Raw genomic sequence first — 21195 nt, forward strand, 5'->3', positions numbered from 1 at the left:
TCCACAGAAACCTGATCACTTTGGGTGACCCTGCTGGCTTTTCAAACACCAGTGACAACACCTCCAGCCTCACAGCAATGCACGAGGAAGGCCAACTGACAGACCAGTGGTGTCCAGCGGCTCAGGCAGAGGGACTACTGTGAGGATGGTGCAGGGCTGTGCAGTGTTTCAGTGTGCTGTGCACAGGGTCACAGCCAACTCAATGGCACCGCCATCACCACCACCATCAGCACTTCTGCCCCTCTGGCTTCTTGCCCCTTTGGACTACAGCCCAGGCTCCCCCTTCAAGGCTTCTCATGGAACATTCTCTCAGGCTAGTTCCTGATAACCCCTCTCTGTTTCAGTGACTCTGAGGACAGGAAGCCAAGAACATCTCATGATCTCGCATGTTATGTTGAAGCAGAAGGGAGTGTCCCACGAATGGGCTACCCCAGGGGAGTGGTCCTCATTTGAGGTCCAATGAACTGAACAAGGAGGAAGGGAAGCTGGGATTGTGGGGCCCACACATGGCTGCCTTGGCCTGTTCCTCTCTCGGGCTCAGCCAGTCATACCTAGTGAGCATCTTATATACAAGTCGCTCAGGGGAACGCTTGACTGCTCACGGAAGGGCTGGCGGATTGAGCCCCTCCGCAGCTCCAACGGAGAAAGTGCGGTGACCTGGTCCTGTAAGGTGGCTGTCTGGAAACCTCTAAGGGGCAGTTCCATTCTGCCTCCTGTGGGGTTTGAATGAAATCCGCAGCACCCAGTGAAACCCCCACCCCACCCCCCAGTATACCCCCTTACGGGCAGGTTACCTAGGTTACACGGCATCTCCACTCAAGTTACATTCAAATTCCGACACAGCTAGCTCAATTCTCCTGCGGACATTTAATAATAATTACCTCCTTTAGGTGTGCCTTTGCTTTCTGAATCATTCAAGTACGGTACATTTTAAGAAACCTCAATTTTGAGGAAAAGCGTCTATATGCCCGAAACACTTTTAAATCACAGAAAGTATGACTTTAGGGGCTTGGAGGGACGTTGGGAATTGGTTAGGTTAAACTTCTCCTTTTTTCCCCCCAGGAGTAAGAAAGCTCTGGTCAAGAATGGGTAAGTGACTTATGGAATGAATGCCCACTTAAGAGGGCCGTACAGCTTGGGCGCATACTCACATATGGGGAGGACTTAATTTTTTAACTTCTTGGGTTTTTGTTTTTTTCTAAAACTGTATGTGTGTGTGTGTGTCTATGTGTGCCTGTACAAGAAACCCCGAGAAGACCCAGGCTTGTGTGAGGTGACTGCAGTGGAGAAGCAGCTTCAGGTATTTCCCACGCAAATGAGCAAAATTAGTCGGGGCGGTGGGGTGGGGAACTTTCAAGACCTGGAAAGACAAGGCCGGCCCACCAAGTTCCGGTTCTCACAGGTTTCTTCACACACACACACATACACACACACACACACACACACACACACACACACACACTCTCTCTCTCTCTCTCTCTCTCTCTCTCTCTGATATGAAAATCATTTAAATGTTCTCTACTATAGAGGGGGGTAAAAACCCCAAATAAAACACAGTTGACCAACTGAGGCCAAGGGCAAGATGTCTAACTAAATTACAAAATTTCATATTTGCTGCAACTCCTCCAACATAAACAGATTTAAGAGATATGCAGTTTGCAGATCAGGCGAGTGCTGGCACGGCGGGTCTTTCCACGCGGATGCGGAGCGCATCCTGGTGAATATCATCTTCGTTACCCTCAAGCTCACGACAAGCACCACAAACAAACAAGACATCCAGTGTTCTCGCTCCCTTTGTTTCCAGGGAGTATTGGGAAAGTAATTATTCTGTTGTATTTAAGAGGCCTATTTCATGGATGGGAAAATGTATTACATTTCGTTTGGCAGTTATTCAATACTTGTTAATGTTATCTCCAGAGATAAATGCTTCAAAACAGGCTTGCAGACGGAAGCTACTTCCCTGCTACCATAATCCTCCTAAAAGAGGGCAGGGTGGGAACTCTGCAAACTTGCTCTCCTTTGCTCGACCATGTGACAAAGGCAGAGCATGCATGCCCTTTCTGAGAGAGGCCACGCAACCGCCATGTGATTACAGCCATTTCAGTAGGTACCCCGGTCTTGAAAGTTGTTGTCAGTGGCATTTCGAGTAACAACGAAAACGTCCTTTGTGACATCGTTTTTGGGTGGTGGTTGTGTTTCTTTAAAGGAGAGAGAGAAAAAAAGTAACAGGAAAATGTGACAAAGTCAACCCTTCTGGTAACTTTTACTTTTCTCTCTTCTTGTTCTGCCATCGACCCAGGCAGAAAGGTTTGATGGGTTTTCACTGTAATTAGACACCCATTGACATAGAAAACAGTTTTGGTGTCTGAACTGTAATCTCCCCATGAAATATCAATTATACATGACAGTTGTCGAGCGCGAGATCTCCGTTTCAATTATCTTGCCAGGTCTCTGTCATGTTAGAAGAAAAGCAAACGCGTTCTTCGCAAATGTGCAAAATACCACTTAGCCCCCAAGTGCAGGATCTTGTGAAGATGGGGGAAGCGGCCACACACACTTCTTTTTTTTTATTTCCTTCACGGCTCACAGGTGCGGACTGGGAAGTTAACACAAGGGCCGTGGTAGTTGGAATCTGAGCGGGATACCACCAGGGGAAGAACGATGCGGTTAAAACCCCCCACAAAAACCCAGAAACAAGAGAGCAAAGCAAGGGCTACCTTTGACACCCAGGCTCATGTGTGGGGCCAAAACCTTAACATCTGGGTTTCTTCAACCACAATATAACATCAGTATTTCTCAGTTTAAAAGCGTTCGTCTGCTAGTGCCCGGGCAGAGGCATGGGGAAGGACTCCCTCTGTAGTCGGAGCACCAGCGAAGTCTCTGGTTTGGGTTTCGAGTGGATTCCACAGAGCCTGGTGACAGGAAGCCTGCAGTGGTCTGGGAACACCTCCGTTTGTCTCCCTCCCTCCTGACGTGCAGTTTACCGTGTGTCATTCTTGGGAGCTTTGCTGCATTCTGCAGATAATACATCCCTTCCAGTAGGATTTCACCGTGATTCCAAGCGACCCTGACCTTGGCAGGGCTGCTGGGCCATCTACCACATAACCCTGAGGCTGAAATGGCAATGGTGAAAACAAATGGTTCTGTGATGTCATTTGAGGAGACACAATTGGCTGGAACCTGTTATCAGTTCACTTTTTTCGGTTCTAACTCGCAAGTTCCATCTATTGAAAATGGTTTCATTTCTCTCCTCTGTACCTGCCCCCCCTGCCCCCCATGCTCTGTATCACTTTCCTACTGTGGAAACCCTAACTGAATGCAGCCCAGCAGTGGGACGGGCCAGGAGGCTGCATGGGCCTCAAGTTGGTCTACGCCCAGTGCCCCAGGCCCATTTAGCAGAATGTAGGCGTAGTGAAGTATTCGCAATACTTTGAAGCAATCTCTTCTCTTCAGAGCATAAAACAAACAAAAAAGGCAATAAAATACTTGATCGGTCCTTAGAATTTTGTCCACGTCCAGGACTGGCACACCTGGACAAGCACACCTTCGGGACGTCCCCTCTATACAAACTCACACCAGCCCAGACGGTCTCTCACTAGGTACTGAAGCTCCCCTGACTGGCATCCCACAGTGTGGGTCCTAACAAGCTATGGATACTTTCAGGCACAACCAGTATGTAGACTAAGGGGCAGTAATCTAACAGGAGGCAATACTGTGCGGTTTGAAACAAGGGAGGTGCCAGGGTGATGCCCTTTCACCACGTGGGCTTATTCAATTAGTAGGCAGAGCTAGTCATCTGAGAAGCTGGACCATCGAAAGAACCCCACTTCGGGACAGAGAGGAGACTGAGTAAGAACCTATGATGTGCAGGTAGCCCAACCTTGCTTGCTGAAAGCGAGGAGGGCTGGAAGCAGGTGCTGGGGAAGATGAGAGTCCTCAGCCTTCAGCATGGATGACACCGCAATCGAAAACAAAGAGCCCCACACCCGAACCAAGAAGTAACATGGTGCTAAATGGAAGACGGAAGAAGTCCAGGGTGGCATTTTCTGTGGGTCCATCATCAGTGCCCAGGGATGCAGCAGTCGAGAAATCAAACACCACATTGCACTGGGCTGCCGATCTGCTGCCAATGGACTCTTTAGAGATGTCCCTTGGAGGACTAACGTGAGCTTGATCCAAGCCAGATTGTTTCTGGTCCCCTCACATGCACTTGAAAACTAGACAATAAGTGAGAGTGAATGTGTTTGAATTCGGGTGTTGGGGGAGAACGTGCAGCCTATCATGGGATGCCAGATGAATGAGCAAGTCCGTGCTGCGCAGGCACAGCACGCGTGGCCCCAGCAGCAAGCACATTGAGACGCTGTCTCACACGCTTCGGCCCTGTTCTCAGGAAGAACCCCTGCAGAAGGACACCTGCTTGGCGAAGCGGAGGGGCTGTGAAAGAGAGGCACTTCCACAAGATGGGCTGACACAGTGGCTGCAACAATGGGCTCAAACATGTCACAGTGGTGAGGGTGGGGCAGGACCGCGCAGCATTCCACAACGTTGAGCCCAGGGTCGCAGTGGCACTTAACAACTAGCTTTTTAAAAAGAAAAAGGGGGGGAAAAGCTCTTCTTATTATTCACAAAACATGTGCTCATGGTAAACTATTTGGAGCGGATGTGGACATGCTGTGTTAAAGAAAGCTCGCCTAAACAAATGAAGCCTTGCCGAGTCCGAGTCCCCTGTGGGTTGAGTTTTTCAGTGCTATCTTACTGCCTATCACTTGGTCCCTTGTATGCTAAGGTCTAGTCCTGGCTTTCCGGTGTTCGATGGATCAGGTCAACAATCCCCACCATGTGCTTCCATGTTCGGCTGGACCCTGGGCACCAGGCTTGTCCCTGCCCATCTTTCGCTCCCACAGGCTGCTCCTTCCCTCCGCGTTCACAGCACCCCATCTGCTCAGCTGCACAGCACTGAGGCTTCAGCGGAAGCCCTCTCTCTGCTGCTTCCGCCTTTGCAGCTCGCAAGCCACCCCTCTACGTGCCCCACCTGCCCCAGAGAACTGTCACCTCCTTCTGGCTGAACGAGGCGTGGATGAAGGCCTCCTCTGACTGGTCACTGCTGTGGTTAGGGACCACAAAGCCAAGAACATGACCGCCGGGATAATAAGCCAGTTGTCCTGGAGTCAATGGCACCCATGACAACCTGTGTGTGTGCATCACAGGAGAACTGTGCTCTGGGTTGCTGCACATGGCCGCTGGGGCAGAACCAGATGGCCAAGCTTTTCTTCCGAGGCACCTGTGGGTGGACTCCAGCCCTCCTAACTTCCAGCGAGGAGTCCGGGGTGTGGATTCTTTGTACACCCCCCCCCCAGGACTCCCTTCACTGTGCACACAACTCTTGAAAATGCACTAAGAGCACCGTTTGCTAAGTCAGGGCACAAATGCCGGTTCCATAAAGTCTCTGTCAGTGTCTGTCGTGGGTCACAAGCTTCTCAAAGGCAGTGATGGGTTGTGCAGGTCACCGCATGGCGTGGTCATGTCGTATGCATCTCCAAAACAGCCAACAGTTACACAAACGCATCTAGGAAACCAGTTCTGAAATCCAAAACCTTCCTACATAGTCCAATATGCATTTAGCAGGTTTCTTCAAAATAAACACATTCCCTTTAACTCAACAGTTACCTTTTGAACGTGTACTCTACCCATGCAAGGCTTTATGCAGCCTCTGCAGGGACGAAGAGGACATGAGAGACAGTCCCTCTGGTCAGGCCCTCATGTTTAGTGGCAGGTGACAGGACTATCCACCTGCTGCCGATGAGTCCATTGTGACTCTCAGTGACCCTACAGGACAGAGCAGGACTGCCCCCTTGCTTTCTAAGGCTGTTCAACTTTATGGAAGCATTGTTCCTCTGCTCCCGCACAGCAGCTGGTAGGTTTGAACTGCTGGCGTCCTGGTTACCAGCCAAGTGTTTACCATGACACCACGAGAACCTCTTACCGGGACTATACAGAGGGCAAAGTAAGATGACTATCAAGGAGCCGTGGTGGTGTCCTGGTTACAATTGCAAGGTCGGCAGTTCGAATCTATCAGCTAGTATGCTGGAGCCACAGGTGGCTTTCTGCTCCTGCAAAGATTCATGACCTCGGATACCCACAGGGGGGCAGTTCTAAGTTCTACTCTGTCCTAGTGGGTTGTATGTGTCAGAATCAATTTGAAAACAGTGAGAAAATGATTACTAGGAAAGCATATAACAATCATGCGGGGTGTCAAAGACAGGGTGCCAGGAGGGCTGGCATACTTTAATGAGAAGGCAGTCTTCTCAGGTAGCCTGCGGCAGTAGGTGATGGATACGACTTGGGGTTATAAAATGGGACAAACGGAAAGATGGCCACTGATAGGGCACACCAATAGCACAGCTTCCAATAAAAACCAGCTTCTACTTTTATGCTGAGCTCGATTTGGCTACCTCAGGCACACCCAACACGTACCCAGTACCTGAAGCAGCGAGCAGGGAAGGTGTTAACGTGTGTCTTCATATTGTCAAGTTACATCTTTCTGACAAAAAGCAGGTTTTTGTAAAGCCCTTAAGAAAGCTCCAGTGCATGGCTACAAAGCAAACAGGCACGCCCTCGGACACCGAGGGCACCTCACGGCGGGCATTGCTGGCCCAGATGACCCACCCTCGGTCAACTGCTCGGAGGCCTTTCATCTCTCAGCTATAATATACAGTAATAGGTTCCATATGACCGGTGGCTCTGCTATAAATAAGATCAAAAGCAAAAGCAAGGATTTAATAAAAGAAAATGACATTAAAAGTAGCATTAAATCAGGGGGGAGGAAAAAAAGCCAATATTCTTTTTCTTTTTTTTTAAAGAATAAAGCTGCAGAGTTTGAAGCTGCTCCCCCAGTGTCTGAGCAGAAGCCACTCTGCACCGAGAAATCGGCATGTGCCAACAGGCGCTTGGGTGTGCTGGAGGGGCCAGGGAGAGGGTGGGCAGAGAGCAGGTCTCAGCTGCAGAAGGCACCATGGGGGAACAAGCAGATGACCCCCGGCCACCCGTTGCTCGCCCTTCCCTGATGGTCTCCGTGGAGAGAGACTTCTTGGTGAGCCAGAGGTTCTCAGGGACGCGGAGCAATTGCTCAACCCTCGTTCATGAGTTCTGAGAAAGGAAGTTTTTTTTGGCAAGGCATAGTGACTTGATAGGAAGAGCCAACTTCCCAAACAAATTTTCTTCTCGTTCTTTTAAAGAGAGAGAGAAATTACAATGTTAATCCCTATTCCCTAGCTGATCAACAGCTGCTTGGACCTGCAGCTCCCAGGGGGAAGGGGCGGGCTGACTTTCATCTCTGGGTGGAGGCGAGGAAGGGGATGGGGGCGGGCAGGCGGGTTGAGATACCTGGCGTGCAATGAACTTTAGTGATTCCACATGTTTCTTGCTTTGCTTTTGCAAAACTGCTCGGGTCTTGGTTGTGCCTGCTCAGGTCTTGTTTTTTCCTCCTTCCCTCTCTTCGCCTTGGAAGGCTCCCCTGAATTCAGAGGACATATTCGGAGAGTGAGGCTGACTGGGCTTACTGTGGTTGGGGTGTTTACAAAGGAAATGCCAGCCTTTACCATCTCTGAGAGGCAGTGCCTGGGAGCCCGGAAATGGCCATCTTGGTTGCTTTCCATCAGTATGTTTGCTATGTTCATAGAAGGTTTATCTGCTTGCATCCCCCTCCGGCAGGGAGCAGACTTATTCTCGCAGAAGGGGTCAGAGTTGGCTACCCCCACCCCCCTCACCAGCTCCCACCCCCACCAGCCTGGCTCACTTGTTTCCAGGCACCTGCTTTCGTGGGTGACCTCAGTTCCACACCTCAAGACTCAGACATTTCACCAAGCAGCTTTTTAAACAAAAACCAGCTGTTTCCCATCTAAACTACAGGGGGAAGAGAATTGGGCCGCTTACAGAAACATTACCAGAGACTACGGTTGGCCACTTTCACACACACTCATCTCCAAGAGGGCCCGGTCCTGCAGAGGAGGAGAGCCAGGGTGAAGGCAAACTCGAAATTAAAATGTGGAAACTCAATACCCCCGCTTCGAACAACACGTCCAATTAACTGCTTTCAGCCGAACAACGTGGTCACTGGGTCAGGGACGATGCTTCCCAAAAGGTGTCGCTTGACTGCTATTTGACGGATCTTTTGGTTCGTCCACGCCGATGTACGGTGGCAGAAGAGGCCGTAATGACTGTGCCTGTGACAGTCAACCAGTGAAGTTAAAAGCCCTGGCGTGGCGGGACACAGGCTGCCACCGTTTATTTGGGGTCTTCGTGCCAAAAGCCACTTGGTCTGCACCCTCCTCTCGCATTGTTCTGAACCCATTTTAACCCGTCTGTTTCTAAGCAGTGAAGATGTGTTTCGACATGCACAAGACTTTTACAGCCACAGCACAACGGGAACCCACACACGCGTGCGCATCACAGGTCTCCTCTTGGCTCTCCAGCATTTTCTGTTTGGGTATGAATGACATAACCAAATTGCTTCATGGGCTGCTACTTTAATTTCTCAGGGTGGAAAATTCCATGAGTGGATTTAATTTGGATGCGAGGGGAAAAAAATACATGCACGAAAGCCTGTTCTTCCTGTGGAGGGAAGGAGGCCAGTTGTTGCAGTGCTAGGCTGAGGGGTGGGGAGGGACGCAAATGGTTAGCCTGCTTGCCTGCTAACCAAAACAGTGGGCGGCACCAGATGTGCTTTGGAAGAAAGGGCTGGCAATGGATGTCCCCCAAATGCACTTCGGCAAACTATGAGCGCAGTTCTATTCTGCCCTATGGTGGAGTCACCACAGGGTGAAGCCAACTTGATGGCAGCTGGGACCCAGCCTGGGTGAGATGCAAGGGCTCACATACCAGTGGCTGTTTGTTTGTGCAGGTTGGGAGGTACATACAGTGAGAGCAGAGGCTCCCTCCTGCAGATCTCCGTGTCCTCACCAGCACGTGGAGGAAGCCCAGCCGAGAGAGAAGGAGTAACTAGAGATGTGCATGTTCTAATACACAACCTGAACACCACTGCCATCGAGTTAATTCCAAAGCTTAAAAGGAAACGACAACAAACCCCCCAAAATCTAGAGACCTGGGATTTGCTTTTCTTAGAAACACAGAGAGTTTTGGATGAGACGATCCAGTCACAACGGACTACCTGGCTTCTGGGCCACAGGTTGAGAACTTGCATAAAATAGGGAGTACGGACCCCAGGAGGGAGCACACTTCACGCGAACCCCCTGCAGGGAGAGAAAGGAGCTTAATGCTTGTCCGAAGTGAAATCGTCCTCCTTTGTGGCTATCTACGAAGCCATTGGATTTCTGTTTAAAAACTATTAGAGAAATGAAGATTCTGAACCTGGTGGAACCAACTCACGGTTAAGAAAAAGTCAACAAATCCCCCTTTCCTTTGTTTTAGTCTTGTTTTGCCTTTTAGGGTTTCTTAAACGGGTACCCCGCTGATATAGATAAAAATCTGCAGTGACACCGATTATCTGCTTTCAGGAATAGTTGGTAATTGTGACGATTAGGAAAGATGGTAGAACATGAGAGTCAATTTATTCTAATGTCAAATATAAAAACAAGCTTAGCAAGTATCTGCAGAAAGATGTTGACTACCTCTGTGGGTCAAACTCTCTAAGAAGTAGCTGAAAAGAAACCTCGAAGCGATTGCAGTAGAGGCAATGACTTCCCAGGCTAGCTCCACGTGAACGAGTCTTTCTAAGGCAGCCTCATCTCTTCCTTTGTGCGAGTGCTGTAAGCCTGGGCTCCTGTAATGTGTTCGGAAAGGGCAAGACAGAGCTGGCTGACATATAAACAAGAAGCCTGGTAAACACAGAGAGAATGGCGCATTGAGCCCTGGGCTTTCTGGCTCTATGTCCTCTCTCAGTCAACATTTTCCATCAACGGCTTGGCTTGCATGGCGGCATCCATTGCATTTGCCAGTATCAAAGTTAGTAAAGTTAAGTGACTGATGAGGACCCAAGGTAGGCCTTTATGGACCAAGGCTGCAACACAATATTCAAAGGAGGTAGGTAAAATTGTGTGTAGGTAGAAGAGAAGGTGCCCAGAGACAGGTTGGGAGACATGTAGCTTAGGAGTTTGAGCTCATTACACGTTTCATATTTATCTGCAGTATGATGGTGCCAACTGAATTCAGCTAATAAGATTGTGTTTGGTAGACGGAATGAAGGTATAAGGCACCCAGTGGAGGAGGTGGGAGTTCCATTCTGCCGTGTGCACCAATGTCCAATTTAAGCTTCCACACATGAAGTTGTCCTTGAGGGCATGTGGTAGGCGTGGGAGTCCTTGATCAAATAAGGAGGATGCACTAAAGGCTCCGTAGCTAATGAGGATTCAACACTATTATTTTCAGGGAAGCAGCTGAAGAGACAGTGAATATTTAGCCAAAAGGGAAAGACAAATACTGAATAGATTGCCTTCAATGAACTCAAAACTTTACTCAAATTGTTTGAGTTGGGATGGATGCAACTTCAAGGTGCCCAGGGGTGTCATAAAACGTTTGCACTGGACGAGTGACTAACTTCAAGGTTAGTGCTTTGAGCTGCCCAGCAGTATGGTGGGAGAAAGGCCTGGCCACCTGCTTGGGTATATACGAAAAACCAGGACACCCTATGGAGCATCTCCACAGGGGGGACACACGGACTCATCAGGAGTCAGAATCCGCTAGATGGCAATGGAGTTTTCAGTGAGGGGTCATGCCAACAGGCACAGCAATGAGGGCTGGGCAGACACAAAAGGCAGGCTCTAACACCTGATGGAAGTGGGCTTTTTGCACTTTGGGGCTCCTCACTCTTGGGAGGAAAGAGCCTGAGAGAGGCTTGTTGGCCATTTGGCAGAGGCTTTGTGGTGGGGTTTGGCTAAGGATGACGGCTAACGTCAATTGTTCTCAGTGTGTCCCACAGCCCACACGGGGGCAGGCAGTTGTACACGGGGTTTCAGGGGAGGTGAGTGCGGGGGTGGGGGGGCCCAGGCAGATATAGTTGGTGAGGTTAACAGGGCCCCTCCACTTCTAACCTGACCAGAGTCACTCAACAGAGACGGCTGTTAGCTAGCACTGTCAAGTCTATTTCTGACTCATGGCTACCCCACGTGACACACTGTAACGGCTCCACAGTGTCTTCTGGGCTGGGGTGTTCTTGGAGGCTGATCACTAGGTCTTACTCCCGTGGGGCCAACCTTCAGATGAGCCGTCAAGTGCTTAATCACCGTGCCACTTGCTAGCTGGTAACATGACCCTTTCCTAGTGGCCAACAGAGCCAGGCTCTTACTCGCTCCGCACCCATTGTACTGCTATGAGCAGGAAAAGGATGTCACTGTCTCGCAAACTCACAGGGCAGTTCTACCCTGTCCTACAGGGTTGCTGTGATCGGCATCGATTCAGTGGCAGTGGGTGGGAGGGCGGTGGTCTGAAGCAGTGTGCTGCTGCTGTTAAAATCCTCTCTGTGGCCTTTTCTGTTGGACTGGGAAACCCTAGGGAGCAGGGACCAAGTTTCAGCATATAGCCTGAAACTCAGCAACCTCTTGCTACAAGGATTTTGCAAGGAAGAAATGGACTTTGAGGCAAAACAGGCAACCTCAAGACTACAGTCAGACACTCCATCTGTCAATCATATGAAAGATTCTCACTAGGTCAGCCCACTGTTGCAGACCACTCTGAGAAATCATGAGGATGAACGACAGCCAGTAGGGCAGAAGTGCTTTTAAAGTGTTTGTATGTTATTCAACCTACTAGAGCTAAAATACTAGCACTTCCACACACAGGCAAAGTACAATGTGACAGGACATTTTAATCCAATGTATGACTATGTTTGCTTTTCTCTTTTTATTTTAATTTTTTTTCCACTTGAATTTATTTATTTATTTTTTCTTTTTTAACATTTTATTAGGGGCTCATACAACTGTTATCCCAATCCATACACACATCAATTGTGTAAAGCGCATTTGTACATCGTTTCTCAAAACATTTTCTCTCCATTTAAACCCCCGACATTAGGTCCTCATTTTTTCCCTCCCTCCCCGCTCCCCGTTCCCGCATGAGCCCTTGATAGTTTATAAATGGGTATTTTGTCATATCTTGCCCTGTCCGACGTCTCCCCTCATCCACTTTTTCGGTTGTCTGTCCCCCAGGGAGGAGGTCACACACAGTTCCATGTAATCAGTTCCCTCTTTCCTACCCATTCTCCCTTTACCCTCCATGTTTTGCCACTCACACCACTGGTCCTATAGGGCTCATCCGTCCTGGATTCCCTTTATTTTCAGTTCCTATCTGTACCAGTGTACCTCCTCTGGTCTAGCCAGTCTTGCAAGATAGAATTCGAGTCATGGTAGTGGGAGCGGGGAGGAAACCTTTAGGAACTAGAGGAAAGTTGTATTTCTCATCATTGTTAGCTTTTCTCTTTTTAAACCGAAGGCATTTTCTTTGGATGTGGGCTTTGTTTTAGTTCAATTAAGAGAGGATATCGAGTCATGAAAAATGCTTTCTTTTCAGGGCTCATCTCTGGATCTGAGCACTAAATGAGGAAAAGAATTATATTCATAATATTGCCATTTTTATGTTATCAGAAATCTCATGATTTAATACCAGGATGAACCATGGAGATACCAGAGGCACCCACCCAAATCTCTTTCCCTCGCCCCAAGTGGCCCGGAAACGATTTTCCCTGGATGAGTTTTGAACCCGGTTAGTGACCAGCCCTGTGTGATCCTTCCCTTTACCACCCACACTCAGAAAGACACACTTTCACTCCATTAGCAAAGGGGGTGGTTAATGGTTTAAAAAAAAAAAAAAAAAGCCCAATGAAGCACTTAGTCAGACAAGGACCCTGAAGAGGCCAAATTCACACTTTGGCCACTTAGCACAAACTCGCTGAATTCAGTGTAAACGAGCAGAGGATGGGCGTCTTAGTCCAAACGCAATACTAGATGGGAGGGCAGGTTTCCTTACCTTTGGAAAGAAAGCTGCTTCCTTCCCCAATCAGCGTTGATCAAGATTTGAAAAAAATCACAGGCTCCTATCATTTGACTCTTAAAAAAGCACACCTTTGGAGAAGCTTGTAGGGGAAATAAGATTGAGGAGTCAAAAAGAACATGGGATCTGGGGTGAAGGTCCCCAAACTTAGGTTAGCTACCTGCCTTGAAATTGAATGCCAGTTCCCTTAAGCTTCAGTTTACTCACACCTGGGCTCAGGTGAAGCCTGCCAACAACCATGCACAGTGTGTATCCAGCAGACGGGCTGCCATTTGTAGGACACCGAGCAAACGCTAGTTTCCTTTCTTGTCTTTCAACCTTCAACCTTCTGAGAGGGACACAAACCATGGTGCCGGGCACTCAGGAAATCTACAAGAGGTGGCAGGGGAGACCGCATGCCAGGCATGACAGAGACACACAGAGTGAGGGACAAGGCTCCAGGGAAGTCCTTGGGCCGTGTGAATACCTGGATGCTGATTTAAGCCTAGCCAGAGGCATCTCGGGAGAAAAGCCCAGAACATCTATTTCTGAAAAATCACCCACCCCAAATCTTAGGGAGTACAGTTGTCAGACCTTCTGGGGGTCTCCAAGGACCAGTGGGTAACTAGTTTCTGACTTAAGTGCCGGGAGATGAGCATGATTGTTCCAGGGGAACAACTGGGGAAGGCCTCCTGGCAGAGGCAGGTGGGGAGTCAGCGCTCTGAGGATGGGTAGGATTTGGAGGGGTGGTTCTCAACCTTCCCAATGCCCCGACCCTTGCAGACAGGTCCTCATGTGACGGTGACCCCCCAACCACAAAATTATTTTCACTGCTACTTCATCACTCTCATGTTGCTACTGTAATGAATTGGGTGACCCCTGTGAAAGGGTTGTTCGACCCCCAAAGGGGTCGTGACCCACAGGTTGAGAACCACTGCTTTGGAGGCTGGAGAGAGGAGGGCAGTCGAGGCAGGTAACCACAAGAGTAGCGCTAGCACACAGGGTCAGTTCTGGTAACATGCCCAGCCTGGTCACCTATGGGAATCAAAAAAAAAAAAGGTGCTGGTGATGGTCACGGGTCTTTGGCTGAGTTCCTGGGCTTGGAAAGGCGGTGAAGGTTTGGGAGCAGGAAAGAAGCAAGGCCAAATCACATAAGCCAGAAAGCCCGCAAGTATACAACGTTCGCTCTAGTGTTATGAACCGTGCTGCTGTGAAAAAAATCCCTTTCATTACACTAATACTTGGTAAATCACTGAAGACCGGCTTCAGAACTCCAAGGAAAACATTTTATGAATCGAAAGCTCACTACAATATGGTAGCAATTAAAGGAGATAACGTAATAGCTGAGGCAGAACCGCTGCGCTTTCCCCACCACACGTTGGGGCAGCTGCAGCAGCAGGAACGGCTCGCCTCCTCTTCCCAGTCATCCAGCCTCTTGGTTCCGTTTCTGGGAGGCAGGGGAGGGAGGAAGCGAGAAGATGACAGAGGCCAAGGGGCCTCCCAAGCGCTCCCTTCTTTAATCAGAAGAACTGAGTACAGAGCGGTCCAAGGTGCTGGGCGAAGGCCAACGCCAGCCCAGGGAGGCCTCTCAAGTTCCAGCCACTTGCTTCCAAGTCCAGCCCGATTGGGCAAGGTGTGCAGTCAGGAAAGGTGCGTGCCTCCTGCCCCCACCCCCTCCCGCCCCAGGGTGCTGGGCCGCCTGCATTTCCAGGGCATACCTCCCACTGCTACTTTATTCACTGCAGCTGGCCCTCAGTTCACAGGCTGCTTCATGTATTAAAATTCAAATGTGGAAAACATTACCAGTATCCTCCTTGAATTTTTTTGTCGTGAGGGGAAAGGGGGGGTGGGGAGGGAGGTGGGATTTCCCCTCCACCCCTTTTCCTTTTCTCCCCCCCACCTCAACTTCCTTTTTATAGTGGAATGTATCAAATGGTCAAAGGCTAACTTCAGAATGACTGAATGCAAAAACTATTTCCTTTGTTCTCACGCTTTTTGTTGTAAAAATTCATGCCCCTGTGCAGGATGGAAAGACAAGCTGGTTGATCTCTTTGGCACACGGGAGAGGGACAGATGGGGAAGATGAGATTCTGCAGGTTCACTGGAGCGGAGGGGCTGGGGGGGCGTGGGGGGTGGTTCAGGGCAAAGGATGACAAGGGCAGGAACTCACTGGGGGTGTGGGGGGTGGAAGCAGACCAGACGGTGGTCAACAGGCCACAGCTGGGGGTGTTGCACTATTGTCTGCTAGGCTCTAGGCCGAAAACGTTCTAGATCCATTTATCAGGAACTTTTCTTCAGGAGCAAATTGAGCAGCTGTTATCACTGCAGAGCGGCGCCCCCTCGCCCAAATCCCGTCAATGGTGTTCCTCTGTCATCATGTGGTTCCCTCCCTCCTTTTGCTCCTGCAGGTTTTTTCTACCTGGGCCAGAGTGCCTGACCTCCTCACACCAGGCTCTGAATCACACGCAAGGAGAAGGCAACGCAAAGGTCAAAGCCTTCCAAAAAGCATCTATGTATAGTTTAATATTTTAGAGGCCCACGTAACCTACACATCTGGTACTTAAGAGCAAACTTTACATATTTATGGGGGGGGAACCCAAAAAACTGCCTCTGAAGTGATGTCCTAGGAGACTGTTGCATCGTTTAACATATGCAAAATAAACACAGTTACAGAAATTAAACGATTTCTCTCTTGATTGAGAGCAGATATACAGAAACGGTTATAAGTCACAGATCTGGCTTTTCATAAAGCCAGATTTCTTAATTAAAAGCAGTGTTGTTTAAACACTGTCGTTTAAAAAGCACAAAGCAAAGAAAGCCCTGTACAAACTGTAATCTCATATTATACGCATCCCAAGTGTATCCGCTATGTTACCTGAGGCCAAGCAAAATTAAAATAGAGATTTTTCTTTTGTCAACTCTTAGCAACTGCCTTGGACAGAGAAACCGTTTTACTCGATGATGAGTTTTTAAGGGTCCAGGTCAAGGGAAAGGAAAAAGAAGGAAGAATAGATTCAGCTTTGGTATTCAAAATGATTTTTCCACAGTTAAGGAATGAGTTCATTGCTTCTATTTTTAGCAACCAGTATTTTTGGTTTCAAATTTGTTGTGGGTCTCAGGAATATACCACTTGGAATGAACCTCTTATTCTCAGTCTTTCATGAGGAGACATTAAGAGGACAGGAGAGTACGATAATGCGTGCTTATTCTATGTGCTCCTTCTAGAACCATCTTTAAGCAAGAGAGTCTTCAGCGATGATGGCCAATAGACCTTCATCCAGGCAACTTTTTAAGGAGCCCTGGTGGTGTAGTGACTGGTTCCTCATTGGGGTGCTAACTGGAATGTCAGTAGTTTGAAAACCAACAGCTTCTTTGTGGGAGAAAGACAAGGTTTTCTACTCCCAGAAAGAATTATGGTCTCAGAAACCCACAGGGAAAGTTCTACCCTGTCCTCTGGGGTCTTTGGAGTTGCAAGTGACTCAGTGGCAGATTTTGGGTTTTTTTTTTTTTTTTTGCTTTTTCCTCTTTTAAGAAGTAAAAGGAGCACTGGGGACGCAGTGATTAGCACTCGGCTGTGAATCCAGGGGCTGGCAGTTTGGATCCACCCAGAGACAACAGGAAAAGACCCGGAGATCAGCTTCAATGAGGATTACAGCCAAGTAAACCCCACGGCACAGTTCTCCTCCATCAGCTGGGGTCACTCACGACGGATGCCAATGCTGACTCAGAGTGCCCCTCTAGGTGAGGGTAGAACATGCCCTGTGGGTTTCTGAGATTGTAACTAAGTGAAAAATAAACTCAACAGCCCCTAACAACAAACGTATGATACAAAACAGGATAATCAGGTGTTTGCTGACAAGGCAGAAGTGTTTTAAAAAGCTATAGGCGGAATCACTCCCCATGCTATTCAGTAAATTGCTAATGTTAAATTTCTCACCATGTGATCACTCCATCGTATTCTGTCAAGCAGATTATCTGAATCTTCACTATCATTTTTTCTTTAAAAAAGGATGTTGTTTTCCAAAAGTACAGAGGAAAACGTTAAGTCCCCATAGAAATACCGACAAAATGGCTTACCTATTATTTAATAGGCACTTATTCCTAACACAAAATGCATCCTTCTCCCGCCCATATTCAGCATCCAAAGACACCGGCCGTGCTTCCATAGAAGAAACAACCTGCAACCATTCCTGTCTGAGATGCCAACAAGGTGACAGGAACTTCATCTGAGTCTCGGAGCAGAAGTTAGCAGGGTGACTCATTTAAAACTCCAGCAGTCCAACTCCCAGGCATGGACCCAAGGGCAGCGAGGCCCGTGTTCTCACAAAGGCATAGACTTGAAGGTGCCTATCAGCTTTGCTCCTAAGAGACCATCAGTGGAGCCTTTTCATCTATCTATCACCCGCGGAATGGATCAGCAATGTGGGTTAGTCATACAAGCATGGGCTATTTGATGGTGAAAAGGAAAGAAGCTTTGGGATTTGGTAGAACATAGGCCCAAACTCTGAAACCACTGAAAGAAGCCGATCACAAATACAAACGAGTGACTCCAGAACAAGTAATTCAGATAAATACAAACAGTAGAAGCAAACAAGCCCAGGACTGAGGGGTGTGTGTGTGTGTGTGTGTGTGTGTGTGTGTGTGTGTGTAAACAGGGGCTGGGCAGTTGGGACAGTGAATGGCAACGAGTTGTTTTGAGGAGGGAGGTAAAAAAGTTCTAAAGAGTTAGGTTGCAGTAATGGTTGCATAACCTTATACAGAGACTTAGAAAACACTGAATCGTACAATTTTCATGAATGGAGTGCAAAGTTATGCGAGCTATATCTCAAGATGCTATTTAAAAAACAGAGATTTTGTAAGTTATTATTCCTAAAATCCTAATTCGACATGCTGTCTACAGAATCTATAAATCTCCTCACTTACCATGAGTGAATGTCTGTTGGCTGATAGAAGACCGGTTCCATACCCTGAGCCCAGTCCACCCATGGCTCCATTATGAGAAGGCCCGATGATCCCATGCATGTCTCCGTGACCACCAGGCATAGCTGTGGATGGGCCCACAGCATGATTCCGGAGAACATGGATAGCATCATCCAGCCTTTCTAAACGATCTTCGATTCGGCTTTGCTGTTGGTTAATGAATAATGGGAAGTTTTTATTCAATTTGAAAAGTACTCACAAGTTCTAGAAATAAAATCTTAATGGACAAGAACCACAGGTTGTTTATTTCCATGGCAAAGTAATAAAAATTAACAGTAAAATTTCTAGAAAACTAGGGAAAAACGCTAATGCTATTAATTACATTATTTTTCAAAGTACAGTGAATTCTCTAATTCTTCCAGGTTGTCATAATATACCTATGCTGTCTACTCTGTTGGACTAGCTGCAAAGAGAACTCAGGTTTACTTTAGGAAAAGCAAACAATAATCAAATTGACAGAATAGCCTGGCAGGCAATGGTTAAATAATCCTAAAGGTTAACAATGCACATATAGCCTATTCATAGTCCCCTGATTAAAATACCTTCTTGAAAAATGTATTTCCTTGGTTTCTCCTATGGCACATAGCACAGCTAAGGACAAGTCGTCAGCCCAAACCGAAGTCACTGGTATCGAGCCGGTTCTGACTTGTGGTGTCCTTCATGAGGACAGGGTAGAACTGCCCCTGCGGGTCTCCAAGACGGTAACTCCTGGTGGGAGTAGAAAGCCTCCCTCAGGGGGGCCGGTGGTTTCAAACTGCAGCCCAGCGTATACCTCGGAGGCCACCAGGGCTCATGAAGTAAAAACTGCACAGAGCAGTGTGCTAGTAGGCGCATTATGCCCAGAATGAACTCAAACACACTAGAGTATCAGACACAGGGTCACCCCTGTGAGCACTGGTAGGATACAACCAGGGCCTAATAATTCTGGTCCCTTCCTCCCCAACTTGTGGGGCTACCATGAACCTAAGGTTAGTTAGTAGGGGAAGTCAGCATTCTAGGCAGAGGATAAGATGGGAAAATAAACACATGACCCAGAAAGCGGGGAGAAAGAGCCGATGGGACATACCAAAGAGTGTAAGGGTCCTTCGTAATTAGGAGATGACGAGGCCTGCCCTCCATTTCTGGACCAAACAGCAGTGCCTGCTGATAATAAAACAGATACCATTAGTGCTATAGAATCCTAAATGAATGAGACAGATTTCTGGGTTTTTTTGTTTGTTTGTTTGTTTAAAAGAAAATGGCAATGTTGAATTTTATTTAAACAATTAAGATCTATCACAAGAATAAATGCTCCATGTAAGAATTTGAGGGCCAGGAAGATATTTTAAATGTAAAAAAATATGTGTTTTACCAAGACTCAAATTGTCCTCAGGCTGGCTCCTACTTAATGAGTTAATTCTGATTTTTAACTGGAAGAGTTCCCATCTACGGCAAACCATCACTTCTGGGGCTTTCAAGAGGTTTATCTTGATCTTCGTACAAGGCGAGTTTATGTTAAATCAAAATTCCTTCAGTGGGAAACAGTTTGACTTGTCTTACAACTGATACTTAAAGAAACGACAGGGCTACAAAAGAACATGCACTGGCAGGGAGCTACTACCAAGCCAGTCCTGTAAAAAACCAAGCCCCAAAGAGCCCTCGATAAAAGAGCAGAGCAACTAACTGAGGAAAACCAAACAAAACAACTAAAGCCAAACTAAATGGCATCAAGTCAACTCCGGCCCCCAGCGACCCTGCAGGTGGAGGAGGACTATCCCTCTGAGCTGCGAAGACTAACTTTTTACAGGCGTAGAAAGCTCATCTTTCTCCCAGGAAGCAGCTTGTGGTCTTGAACTGCTGAACGTGTGGTTGGCAGCCCACTGCATAACTCACCATACCCCCAGACCTCCTCTGAGAAACTGACAAGTTTCTAGTTTCATCCAAAGGAAATAATTTTTCTTCGGAGTCATTAAACTGGAAGGTAAAGGAAGATTCCTGCTATGATATCTATTGCACGCATAACCTACACAGTAAACACCATTTCACATGGAAAGGTAATGGCACATTCAGTGTTAAAAACTTAAAAAATGCCTCGCTTAAAAAAGGTAAACTATTAACTATTAACTAGGGTCTGACTAAATAAATTCACCCCCAGATTTTTTTTTAACCACTTTCATCTAGTCTTCATGTCTTTTCTGGGTGTGGATGTGAGTATAATAATTTTATGCAAAATAAAAATAGAATCTTGTGTTCAATTGCTTTTTGTGCCAGAATTTGTACAGCGCCATCAGTGTGAACCGAGCAAGCCGCCTGCATACTTGCATCTTCATAAAAGTGCTTTCTCCCGATTGTGAGCAATTCGAGGGTGCACGACCAGGACCCTGGGGGTGGCAGGCTCTAGCCTTATTTTTGTGTCTTCTAACCTAAAGCCCAGTGCTCAGATTTTACAATCATTTGGGGCATTTTCTGGAAAGATCTGTGCATCATCACTTTCTCTGCCCAGAATTAACCAAGAAAAGGAGCAGCAGCCAGGTAAGAGGAGAGTCTCACCCTACTCCCTGGCACTTAGCTAAGTCTAGCTCATAGCCACCCTATAGGGCAGGCAACTGCTCCGTGGGCTATCTCAGACTTCTCATCTCTGCAAGAACAGCCAACCTCTTTCTCTCTCAGAGCCTCTGGTGGGTTTGAACCACCAACCTTGTGGTGAGCAGCCCAATTCTCATCCTTGCTGGAGCTCAGCACACATTCCTATAAAACCGGGGCAACCAACTAAAGTACGGTAACTATTCTCAAATTTCATGAAGACCTCAGGTGACTCTCCAGTAAATTATAAAACAGGTGAAATTAAGAGCTGCTCTGTTTCTAGTGGGGAACCGGGAATTCTACCTGCTCATTCTCCTTTCTCACCTGCCTCTCTGGGCCAGATGCTGCCTCACGGCCTCTGTGCCCACGCCTCTGCTTGTGGATATGGATACGAGGAACAGCTGTTCAGAGCCTCGCACAGTAGTACTGACCCAGAAGAGCATCACAATACTAAACTTCACTTTCCATTTCTAGAACAAAGACATCAAGGGTTGTTTTCACTCTTCTATCTTCCTGACTACATCTCTAGTTCTTTCAGTTTGGGCCTGGTCTCTGCCCACGGGGATGTGAGGATCTAGCTGGCCCTATCTGGTCGCTGTGACATCCCCATTTCAAGATCAACTTGGAAAAGGCTGATACGAAGTCCCACCTGAGCCATGGCCACCATCTCTGCAA

At 47.7% G+C, this 21195-nt stretch overlaps 1 protein-coding gene across 20 annotated transcripts in view; it reads right to left on the reverse strand.

Annotated features, from left to right (window-relative positions):
* Positions 1–21195, reverse strand: part of TCF4 (transcription factor 4) — a 404154-nt gene that overhangs the window by 12536 nt on the left and 370423 nt on the right. For 16 of the 20 annotated variants that reach the window (XM_045296159.1, XM_045296162.1, XM_045296161.1 and 13 more), the window contains 2 exons: positions 19025–19101; positions 17902–18105 (listed from right to left, as the gene is read on the reverse strand). In XM_045296159.1, coding sequence (XP_045152094.1) covers positions 17902–18105; positions 19025–19101 — 281 coding nt within the window. The remainder of the gene's footprint in view (positions 1–17901; positions 18106–19024; positions 19102–21195) is intronic. The other 4 variants (XM_030887273.2, XM_030887270.2, XM_030887275.2 and 1 more) reach the window with 1 other exon arrangement.

This window comes from Echinops telfairi, unplaced genomic scaffold (assembly GCF_000313985.2).
Source record: "Echinops telfairi isolate 266 unplaced genomic scaffold, ASM31398v2 ScPeMD7_7400;HRSCAF=8409, whole genome shotgun sequence".
Lineage (NCBI taxonomy): Eukaryota > Metazoa > Chordata > Mammalia > Afrosoricida > Tenrecidae > Echinops > Echinops telfairi.